At 37.3% G+C, this 12,373-nt stretch overlaps 1 protein-coding gene across 1 annotated transcript; it reads right to left on the bottom strand.

Annotated features, from left to right (window-relative positions):
* Positions 1-3,591: 3,591 nt before the first annotated feature.
* On the bottom strand, positions 3,592-11,537 carry MGAT4C (MGAT4 family member C). The gene is made up of 3 exons (XM_009285469.2): positions 11,388-11,537; positions 6,680-6,827; positions 3,592-4,748 (listed from the first exon to the last, which is right to left on the bottom strand). Exons 1-3 carry the CDS (start codon positions 11,514-11,516, stop codon positions 3,592-3,594), a joined length of 1,434 nt encoding a protein of 477 aa, XP_009283744.1. The 5' UTR covers positions 11,517-11,537.
* Positions 11,538-12,373: the final 836 nt, after the last annotated feature.

Below are 12,373 nucleotides of genomic sequence, written 5' to 3'. Positions count from 1 at the left end.
ATTCAATAATGAACAAGTTCCCGATTTCCCTTTATAAAAGCAAACACATTAGTGTCTAACACAAGAAAATACTGAGCAGAGAGTAAAACAGAGCATCATGTTAGAACATTGATCTAAAAATAACACATTCATATAGCACCTCAGTGAATTATCTTTATCATAGTACATACAGTAAATATGCTAAAACTGTTTTCCCTGAAAATTACTGTCTCCTGGGTTTGTTTATTCTGCACTAAACTAAGGGCTCAGTTCTTTTAATTCACAGTGAGTAGTATTTTACTTCCCAAGAAATCCCTATGTCAGAGGGATTACACTATGTGTAATACATGTATGTTAGTGAAGAATAGATCCATCAGTGTGCAGACCACAGTGGAATATTTTCAGTATTGGCATTTCAGTATGAAAATATTGATGTTCAGTCCACAATGAACACAAGAAATACACACCAACAGAACCAACTGTATACACCAATAAACGGAGCTTTGTGACACTGCTAATCTTTTGCTTCATCAGTGAAAAAAAGAAAATCCAAACTTTGGGAAGTATTAGTGAACATATACACCTCTGATTAAGCATTTCCCTTTCAGAAGTCATTCACTTTTCTTAGCACATGAAGAAAAAACATATCTTCAAATATATCTTTCTGAAATCTGTCTGAAAACCAGTTATCATTAATTTTATGGCTTTTTTGTTGTTTCTTAAATATTTGGCAACCATTTTCATGTGAATGAGATGGATAAAATACATATTCTGTGAAGGAGGAGCTGGGACCCATGCACTAAGGTGAGTGCTCAAAACACTAGCTAACAGAACTGTGTTCTTGCCTCTCCTGGAATAAATGTATCTTTATTTTTTTCCAAATCAACTCAAATTCAACAGGAAGAGTAGTGCATGCCTCTCATTCCCAGCACATACCACTATCCACACCCAAGGAAAGCTTCCTCTGAGGGCATTCACATTGGCATTTGTGAGTTTCACCCGCTCAGACTGGTAACAGCCAGACGAGAGTTCTCACTGCTAAGCCACGATACCGACGATGAGACTCATTACTACCATTGTTATGAAAAAGAAAGAAGTTTTGTTCAGCTTTTAATTAAAAAATACCCTTTAAATTACTTCAGGCTTATGTTGAGAGCATTTCATTTGTACTAGTCATTCACATTGTGTATGGTTTTGATTACAAGAACATTTTAAACCTTGGGATTGAGTATATTTTCCATTCTAATTTAGAGGATTAGTCTGGACATACTGCATTTCTGAATAAAAGTAAAGGTAATGTTCGTGGTTAACTTAGTTATGCTTGCTTTGACACTAATAGTTAATGATCAAGGAAAGGAAAAATAGAAGAATGACAGTTCATTAAAAAAATTGGTGTTGACTAATGACTAATTATCAACTAATTATTTGATAATCATGGGAGATCACTGTTAAAAAGCAAGTCCTTTGTAAGTATTTATAACCAGTTGATATTAGGACGTATTTTTCATTTTAAAAAATGGTGTTATTTTCCTTTTCACATTGAACATGTATGCCGCTTTTAATTTTACTGAGGATAGATATACGAAGAATAGAGGTTTAGGTGTGTATTAAGGAACAAAGAAACAAAGACTTTCTTTGAGAAGAGGATGCTTTTCTGAATTATGTAGAAGCATATATCAGAAGATTTATTTTAAAATGTACCTCACCTCTGTACAGGGGGATTTGCCAAACCTGGACATGAATTTATCAGGATTTATGAACCAGGAAAAGCAATTGCATTGCTGTTTTGTGTAGATTTTTTAATAATTTACCCTTCTGAAATAGCTATGTTAGGTTTGGATGTGCTGAGTACAGTAGTTAGTTCACTCTTGGTCAGTGCAGGCATTCTTGAAATTTAATCCTTGCCTTCCAGGTTTAACTAAAACCCATACATGCAATTAGATGATAACCACAGTATTCATGAGATTGACAATACAGTGTTCATCTGTGTCACACTTGATACTCATGGATTTCTTAGTGTGTCAATTGCATTGCTGTTTTGTGTGTTTTTTTTAATAATTTACCCTTCTGAAATAGCTATGTTAGGTTTGGATGTGCTGAGTACAGGAAGTTCACTCTTGGTCAGTGCAGGCATTCTTGAAATTTAATCCTTGCCTTCCAGGTTTAACAAAACCCATAACATGCAATTAGATGATAACCACAGTATTCATGAGATTGACAATACAGTGTTCATCTGTGTCACACTTGATACTCATGGATTTCTTAGTGTGTCTACTAAGAGAGTCTGGAGAATTTCTTAGAGGAAAAAACCCCTAGATTCTGCTAATCCAAATGTAAGCATATAGTATAAATCATATAGCTATACAGCCTCCCTGTGTGAGGCACTAAAAGCCCAGAGCTGACACTGAAGTCATGAGGTCTGTGGGAACTTTTCTGCTTATTGACTAAAGCCAGGCAAAATAAGCTTACAGGGAATAACCAGAGGCAGTGGGAAGATGTCTACAAAACTAACATGATCAAGATTAGAAAACTGAATAAAAAATAAAAACTAATATAGAAACATATTAATTTTTCATTAAATCAAGATTCTTCATTTTGCATCTGCTCTATTGGCTAGAGATCATCCAGGGAAGACTGGTGATTACATTCACCTCCAGTTGATTAACCTGGTACACTTTACGTTTGTATCATACAGGGACTGGACATGTAGATATGGAAGGCATAACAGTACTTGGAAAGCATGCTGCAGTATTCAGCTATGTCCAAATTTCTCATGGGGAGTTCTGAGATCTATTCAGATGCCTGTCTGAGAGAACAGTGTTGCCCTTGAGGTGCTTGGGTTTGATAGTGACATCTGTACTCAAGCAGAATGCTTGCTTACTATGAGGCATTTTGTTCGAATAAGAAGAGTAAATTGGTCTCCTAAGTAATATAGAATCCAAGTAGTGCTCATTTCAGTGAAAGGACCCAGGAAAAAGAAGAAAGGATATTTGTGGAGACAGAATAACAGATGCAATTATCTATTTTTTACATAGTTGTCATGTCAGATTTATAATTTTACATACAATCCCTTTTGAGAAGAAGTTGCAATGATTAGCCACGCTATTTTCTTACAGTGCTCAGAATGAAACTGCCAGTTTTAGGACAGATTTCCTTGTCACAACTGCCTTTGAAAGAAACACATCAACAACTATTGTACAAACGCATAGTACCATAACATTTTAAATTTATATGTACGTAAGGTGCAACCCAATTACTTTTCACAACATACTGGTCATAGCTTTAAACCTTTTGGTAGTTATAGGATGTTTTATTTTGTTCTGTTTAGTCCAGCAGATCTCTCTTACAGAGAAATGATAATAAAAAAGGGGTTTAAGATCTCAAGAGAGGTTTGAAAACTTTGCATTTCCTATAAAATTCAAAATTTTCAACAAATAAGTGTTTGTATATTGCCTGGCCAAACTAGTAAAAAATAAATTGCTTTGCTTGGATTTCCCCAGATTTTCTGTCTCTCTAGTAAAGAGTTGGAAATAAGTCAGTTTTTCTGGGGGATGGCACCAATTGGGACCCAGCTGATTGTATGCACTCTGTACCTTCTCAGGTGGCTTTGCTTTATTGATTTGGTGTTTGTGAAGTCCAGACGCTAATGCTCCTAATGATCAGCCATTCTTTTTGACTTTTGGTAACGAGTATTCTCATGCAGTTAATATCAAACAGAACTTTGTGCTCTACATCTGTTATTTCAAAATTCCCATTTTTGAATTCCCCTAGTCTCAAGTAAGTAGTACATTGTCTCCCTTTTTTACTCCCTACAATCTTTTCTCCTACTTCCAGGGCTCCATGATGCAAAATGTCGTTTTGCCGGTCTTCAGTTCCAGTGATAACTTTAATTTTACTGATTTTAATGGGCTTTTCAAATACAATCCCATAGAAGTCTCCAGTAGAAGGAGCTTTGCCCCAGAAGTACTCATCAATGCTGCTGTAAGCCTTGCTTGCCTCATAGTTTTCAAATACATTCATGTTGGTGTGCAAGTTTGCAGGTGGGTTGTCAGGGATATCAAATGATTCCTCTTCAAAATCATCATCCTTTAGCTTGTTTTCAGCTCCTTTGTAAGATGAGTAGTATCCCATGTGCTGGAACAGAGATGGCTTAAAACGTATCACTTCCTTTTGAGCTAACAGCCCACGAAAGTGGATGAGCAGCCAATCACAAGGCATTTCTTGGTAAAACATCAACAAAAAATGGGCCAAGCGTGGAAGGTCATGGGAATGGTAAAGCTTTCCAATGTACCCCAATTTTGAGAATTCCAAAGTCACCCAGTAGGATCCTTCTCGTGAGGTGATTACTTTCTTAACAGCAGTCAAAAAGTTCTTTGAGCAGCGAACATCATCTTCTAGCATCACATAATAGTCAGAAAGATTAGCACAAAAGTTAAGGAGGAAAGCATAATCTACATTTTGTTTGGATCGAAACTTCACACGGTCCTCTGGGTCATTGTAATTTCTCTTGAGGCCATCCAGTACAGGATAATACTCCTCAGGGACGTGAATAACTATTAATCTGCCTGCAATTATGTGATGTGCAAATTTCTGTGAAATATCCTGGACCATCCCTTCACACCAGGCTGAGTCAAAATCTGCCAGCTGCACTACCACTGCGATTTCTTTGAGTTCGTCATAACTTGACTGCTCAAATATGGACTTGATGGTCTCAAGCAAGTAGTTTCCCTTTTTCCGTTTCACAGAGGATAGCCCAATTGTAAGATACCCTGTACAAAAGACAATTCAAACAAAACCTGAGTATCTGACATTTGAAACCATTTTGCCACAAAGCTATCCTCCAGAGCTGTGCTCATATTAAATAAACCTTTTGAATGGTGAAGTCTGAGAAATCTGGTATGTGAACTTATTAAGCTGCATGCAACAAAGGATGTTTATTGCCTTTTCATGAAAGAAGAATCGTATTGCAAGCAAATAGACATATGAAGACTATTGCATTAAACATTCACTTATTAACTGCAAGGAATGGTATGTAGTGGACAAAAGCCAAACCAATGTGCACATATATGCCTGGTAGAGGAAACTATATAGACAATGATAAGGCTGTAAAATCTGCTAAAGGAAAGGGGATTATGAGATAAGATTCACACAATATTTTTAAAGCAAGGAACTATGAAATGCAGCACAAAAACATAGAGCTATAGATTAATTGCCTAACTTTTATCCTTTTAAGCGCTGTACAAGACTAGTTACACTTATGCATAACTTCACAGTTTTATGAATGTTGCATGGATAATTTCTTTCTGCATGTTCATTTTTAACTGAATTTGTCCAATTTTTCCTTGCTAATAGTTCTTCTTCTAACCTTCATTCAGGATTCATTGAACATTTTACAGGGAACATATTTAGATATTATTTTAAAGTAGAAGAGAACTTACTAATGCATACCTGGGTTTGTATAAATAATTTTTAGTGTTGTTACATCTTTCTAGGGGGAGATGCATCTTAATTATAAGGGAAGAATTCTCATCTCTGCTGTTTTGGAGTCACTGCCATTGCATTTTTACCAGCAGTCCAAATTTTTTCAGGTGGGAAGAATTCTCATCTCTGCTGTTTTGGAGTCACTGCCATTGCATTTTTACCAGCAGTCCAAATCATTTTTTTTCAGGTATTTGCTAATATATCTCAATTTTTGTAACTTCTGATGTAAAAAATGTTAAGACTTTATAATTGACGGGGTGTACTTTAGTTGAACCTACCCCAACTTTCTTAAAATATTGTGGTTTGTAAAAGACTGCTCTGATAAAGTGATTCAGAATTTCCCTTGAGGCTTAAGTCTGCTCAAAATGCAGTTGTACAGTGAAGTACAACCCCCAGAAGCCATTCACACTTCTAACACAGCCCCAAATTTCTCGAATTTAATTTGAACAAACTTTATAGCTTTCCATGTAGATCAACAACTCACAGATGATTTTATTTTACCATCTGTGCTTGGTCTTCTGAGCCTTGTTTATGTTTGTGAAATGATTGATTTGGAACCCAAAGGACACCTGTCTAAAAGCTAGGTATGGCCATATTTCACTTCGAGGTGAAAGTCCTGAACCCTGCCCGAAGTCAGAATAACTAGATAGTCCATCTGCAGATGGCTGTGAGAAGAATCCTCCTTTACTCTCCCCAGAATAGCAGAATTCACCTCCCTTGTTATCCTTGTTATCACAGCTAAAGGAACAAGGAGATCCATTCACAGCTGCTGGACTGGCAGAACAGGGGACCTGAAGGGTGTATCTATGAGATCCCAAGCATACCTGAGGTTGGACTTACTGGTTATACAGACAGAGTCTGACAGTATGGCCTCAGAGGGTGGTTACAGAGCACCACCAGCATGTGCCTTGCTCCTGCTTCCTGAATCATCTCCCTCTGGCCTGGTGGGACATCCACAAAAATATGGTTGCACAGACCATCCAGGGGCTGTCAGGCATTTGGTCAGAAGGTAACCAGGCTGTGGGGCAGTCACTGCTAGGGCTGAACTGGCAGCTGCCCAGGCACTGCCTATGCAAAGAGAGATAGCTGTCCCAGTAACTCTCTGAGATCATCACTGCTTAACTCAGACCCTCTTGCCTAGAAATACCACAGGGACTATATGGATTTCACCCATTTTTAAATTACCTCATTTCATAACATTCAGATTGTAGTTACTTACTTTTCCTTGGCAAAGGCGTGCCAGCTAGGTAGCGATAGGAAATGTTTATAGATCCTGAGAAATTAGACAAATCTTTAAAAGTGTGAACATAACGCTCTGGGTTGAGCTGGTGCGTGGCTGTTTCTCTGATTAATTGCTTGTCCCCTTCCTATTAGTGAGAAAACAAAAAGAATAGGAGAGGGAGAGAGACAGAGAGAAACACATTTGTGAATGCCAGCCACAGAGAAAACATGGACAGGCAGGTTTCCAAGACCAACATTTTTCAGTGTCAGCTTTCGTGAAAGCATGTAGATGTCACCTCATTTTTTTAAAAACCCATTACTGAATATCATACATTTTTGGCTACAGAAATTCTACCATAACCCTTCAGATTACGGTAACAGGAAAAGAAGAAAAAATATTTTGGACAAAAACTCTGGAAATGTTGCAAACACTAAATTATTACCAGTATATTCAAAATAGGGATAAGAAAGCATCAGTCAGCAACAGATGAGATAATTCTCATAGATGGTGAAGTAGGGGAGATTTTTTGAAAATGTTTTCAGTGATTAAAAAAACACCAAAACTGTTGCAAAGGAAAGACGAAACTAGATCCTGGCATCTGGCTCATTTTGCCACTTTTCTGAGTAGCTCCAACTCAGATTTGTGATAAGCAGAAGTGCATGTGATCATCCAGACAGCCAAAGTTTTCTCTGGATTTGGTGAACACTGGTGGTATAGAAAAAAGGCAAATTTATCACCGTGCCCCCTCTTCCTGCCTCCTTCTCCTGCCTTTTTCTTCCAAGAGGCTTCTTGAGCCATTGTAAAGTCACACAAGGGAAGGAGCAGCTTCATCAGCAGTGCCCTATCCCTAAGCTCAGTTTGGTCTCAGGGAAAATCTGTTCCTCAGTCCTTTAGAAAAGGGAAAATATCTAACAGGTTGTAGTGTCACAAGACTGAATTTAAAGGTAGGAATGCTTGTTTAATTTACACTGCTTGATTCTAGTCTGATGAGAGGCCAGTGTATGAATGAGTTCATTTCTTCTGATATATACAGTGTGTTAACACACTAAAAACTTCCTGATCTGTCATTGAATGGGAGCATCGTGCAGTGATAATACTGCTGCTAACAAGAAGAACCACAGAAACAGCACTCATATTTAATGGTATAAATATTCAAAAATGTGTCAAAGATATATTTTATAGCACAAAGAAATATTTCTGTAAACAGATCCTAGGTTCATTTTAAGTTCATTATTTTTCTTTCATAGAAGTAGTAAATAATCCACTTCTGAGCTTAGTAAAGATCTTTGGCGGACATCCAGGGGCATCTACCTGCACTGTTACACTCTCTTGATCTGCAGTGTCTCTCCAGTAATTTCTTTCTAGTGCTGCTATGCTACTTTGCATTTGCTCATAAGTTATGAGAGGAAAGTTTATGTTGATCAAATTCCAGATTAAAATGTAACTCAGTGGGCTAGGAAGAGAATGCACCAAACCTTCAGGAGATTTTCCACGAACACTGTCAATTGGAAAAAAAAATGGGCTGGTCCAAAAACTTTCTTTTTTTAAAACCAGCTTTTCTTTAATGTCAAAACATCATGTGTCATTGGTTCCAGAGTGGAGCACCAAAATTCTTCGTTTCATAAGAAGGTTTTGGAATGGAAACCCATTCTGCTGAGGTTTTTCTACATAAAAAGTTTCAAAATGTTTAGAAATAGGGAATGTCAGGACAAAATGTTTTGATTTTAACAAGCAAAATATTTAAACTGACCACAGATTTTTCCTTTTTTTTTTCTCTTTAAGAAATGCCTTTTGTAGTTAACAATCTTTTTTTTTTTTAATTGTTGTTATTTTCATTCCTTTGTTGACTGAAAAGCAAAACTGAAATATGGATTTTTCCAAATATATTAAATCTGGTTCTTCTACCTCTGACTACTATGCAGAGGTCAGTGAAGCTGAAGAGCTTGATTAGCTCTCTTTAGCTGTCTTCTCTAATTTCTTCTATGATGGTTCTGGCTTTCATCTGTTAACTAACCTCTAACTTACATTCCAGTGTTTGCTGGAGCTTGGGAGGTTCCTGTGTGTGCCGTGGGAAGAAGTGCCAGAAGTTCTCCATTCTTTATAGAGATACTCTGCTCCGCTAAGGATGCTACAATACTACTGTTTTCATAGTGCCCAAAATAATGATTAGTATTCATAGAAGAGTGCAGAAGGCATGCTTCACTTACAATTCACTTACAACTCAGAATATGTATAAAAAAATCACTGCAAATCATGCAGATATTGTGATCTGGGTTATATTAATTCAGTATGTCTTCAAAATGTTTGACCAGATGTGGTACACACGCTGCAGAAGAAGCATCTTAAACTGCTCTGCTGACACACATGCGTCAGCACTGTATACCCTCTATCAAACATACTTAAGCAATTTTCCCAGGTGGGCCCTTACTTTCCGTTTCCACAGCAAAAGCTGTGCAGAAAACAGTGAAGGGATTCTTCAGAGATACAAAAGTCTCTGACCAAAAAGAGAAAGTTCTCCTCTCCCTTCTTAAGATTTGCCACAATGAATCTCACTTTGTCATTCTAACTTGCTGAAAAAGGCCACTCATCTCATCTTACATTTGGTGAAAGAAAGCCCCTCATCCCCTTGCACAGCCTGCTCTCTGAGATTGGGAAGAGAAACTTGGAGTCAATTGCACCCTTCCTCTACCAGTTACCTTCAGGAGATATTCCAGCAGGACACTCGCTACAATTAGAAAGTCAGAGGGCCTTTGGGACTCTGAGGACTTTCAGATTCCTGTTCCCTGAGGGGAACTGTTTAGCCCGCTGTCCTTGAAAGCTGTTCCCCAGAGTATGTCTCCTCAGCATCAACACTGAAACTGCTTATCTTTTACCTCAGCAGAGAAAACACACCAGACAAGTTAACGGAGCTGTGAGACATGGTCGGGAAAGTTGAAAATAAAGATAAATAAATAAACTGAAAAGTCAACAGCCTAACACATTTGAAAAATGCTTGATGGACCATAAAGGTATCAAGAGATCAGGGAAAACTATCAGGAGACTTGGCAAGAGACTTGGCTGGGAGCTACATGAACGCAAACATGCCAGAACTGTGATGAGAGAAGCAATGAAAGAGAGTGGATTTCTAAAAAAGGGGAAAAAAAGAGCAAATTAAGAATAAAACATGGAGCCATCTGGGGAGTTGGCAAATAGGACAGGAAAAGATTTCAAAAACAAACCAAGAGGAACACCATTAGCAGTGATAAGAAAAGCACTTTCAGAAACATCTGGGGGACTTTGAAACAATTAGTGAAAGGAGAAGAAGCATCAGGGAAAATACCACTGGGAAAAAGAAATGTGTTAAGCCAGGTCAAATTCGATCACAACCAAGAAATTATGAATAAATAAAACATAGTGCAAAACCTTAGTGCAAGTACTGTTAGAGAAAGCAATATGTCTCTAATGGAGTAACATGCTAGAAGCATGGGTTATCTTTTCAGTGGTTTAAAAAGTAGTACGATAGTCTTAATATTTACAATTTTTACAATATTTTAATAAGTAATTTAATAAGTATAATATTTTACATTAAAATTACTAGCAAGTTATCTATGGTTTTGATAAATTCATGTAAGGATTTTACTGTTTATGTATTGCACATTTTTCATACTATGATGTTGCTTTTCAGATCCAACCAAGATCGGACTTCACCTTTCAGAATATTGGAAAGCCGATACTGTCCCAATTAGACGAATCAGACAAAGAAGGGTGGCATAGAGGATCAGAAAGCTGCTCAGTAGTTCAAGAAAGAGGATTGTCTAATCATATCACAATGTTACATATTCAGTTTAGTCATTTTATTATTTGCAAGCTCCAGTTATTAGACTACCATGTTCTTTTACTGGGCCCAGTCCAACCTCAGATGAACTGGAAATTCAATCCATTAATCAAGTCTTCAGAGCTTACTTGACATTCAGCACTGAGACACCCATAGGTTACATATAAATTGTAGAGTTAGGTTACATTGTCAGTAGCTGACTTGTTGAAATTCCTAACACAGATCTTTCAATAAATCTTTTTCACAATCATAAACTTATGGTAGGTATCATTTATGTGTAATTGTTAATGCTGTAGCACTGAACCTGCCAGACTCAAATCTGGGATACAGGAAGTGAGAAAAACACAGAATAAAAGCACTAAAAAGAAAATATTCATGCAAGGAGCTTGAAATATATGGAATCAGTGTAAGTTCTCTTCTATAATTGTATTTCTATAATATTGTTTAATCAGTATTCACAGGTGAGAATTTCAGTGTGGACTGAAAAAGGAGCTCCTAGGTCACATGAGTATTTCAGATGTAGATGATTTTCAATACTAAAATTGAGGGAAATCCAGAAGTATGGAAAATACAGGGGATATTCTGACTCAAAGGAAGATATCTGACGGACGTGTGTCCATGTTTTGCTACATTCATTATCTCCCGTACTTCCAATAAACAATGACATATTTTACTTCTGTGAAAACGACTGTTAGGATCTTACTGACACACCCTGTGTGCAGTATATATTGATAAGATGGCTTCATCATAAAGGACACATTTTGAGGATACTTCACTGTTAATAGTACACTAACAGGGGGGAAACTGTAGGAATTATGAACTTTACTGCTTAACTAAGGATGTGTCCTGTTCTGTCATTCCAGAATAATTTCTTCCATCTAAGAAACTTACCAGAACATAACCATCTTCAATGTACAAGTTCATGAACAGCAAGCAAATGACAAGGACTCCTAAGAACGACACTGCTGATCGTTTCCGCAAGCATCTCATTTTATCAAAATATTTCAAGTTTTGTCTCATGTGAAGAAAGGCCTACAGTAGTGTCACCTATGAAAGAAAACCACAGTGTTACAAGAACTGCTCATCTGATAAACATGACAGCAAAACAACTTACCTTCAGATGTATCAAATCCCTTCAAACACGCATAAACTATACCCTTTGAGGTGGAATTAATTTAATTTAATCATGGTCATCTTCAAGTTTAACATACAACCTTAACTATAATTTAAGCTTCCTTTTTTTTGTCAATAAAGAAAAAAAACCACACTTTATCCTACACATTTTAGGCTGGAATTATGATGTCACTGTGGCAGGAGTACATTAGCAGTTTAGTTTCCTATATATAAGTGTCAGATCCCAACCTGATGTCAAGAGAAGATGATGTTGTGCACTGTTTTCCTGTGTACCCATGTCTCCTTCCAAAGACAGCTCAGGCCAACAGGCAAGGAAGAAACTATTGCATGACTCAGTATCATTGCCAATAGGAGAAGTCTGGATACCAGAAATGCCAGGCACAAATGAGGTACCTTCCCTGCAGTGAGAAGGCAGTAGCAAGACTGTGCAGCATCCCTTAGCCTTAGATCTCTGTATTAGGATGGAAAGACTCTCACTGGAGTGTCATTTTCTCCAGAAAAAGAAAGGTGGATGTCTGCCTTAAACCGGACATATCTAAGCAGAGTATTGGAAAGTCCTTACTGCCCCAATTAGATGAATCAGGCAAAGAAGGGATCAGAAAGCCATTCAGTAGTTCAATTCAAGATCAAGAAAGAGGACTGTCTAGTCATATTACAATGTTACATATTCAGTTTAGTCATTTTACTATTTAAAGCAAGCTGTATGCTGTCCCTGGCTACCAAATCATAAGCATTAACCTGTG

This window comes from Aptenodytes forsteri, unplaced genomic scaffold (assembly GCF_000699145.1).
Source record: "Aptenodytes forsteri isolate BGI_AS27 unplaced genomic scaffold, ASM69914v1 Scaffold568, whole genome shotgun sequence".
In the NCBI taxonomy this organism is placed as follows: Eukaryota; Metazoa; Chordata; class Aves; order Sphenisciformes; family Spheniscidae; genus Aptenodytes; species Aptenodytes forsteri.
This window is presented reverse-complemented; position numbering and strand designations above follow the sequence as displayed.

Excerpts from the sequence above, each read along its gene's own strand:
- MGAT4C (XM_009285469.2), bottom strand. The coding sequence starts at position 11,516 with ATGAGACAAAACTTGAAATATTTTGATAAAATGAGATGCTTGCGGAAA. Across the intron at positions 6,828-11,387 it reads TTGAAGATGGTTATGTTCTG|GAAGGGGACAAGCAATTAAT; the intron begins GTAAGTTTCTTA and ends TCTCACTAATAG. Across the intron at positions 4,749-6,679 it reads CACGCCTTTGCCAAGGAAAA|GGTATCTTACAATTGGGCTA; the intron begins GTAAGTAACTAC and ends TCTTTTGTACAG.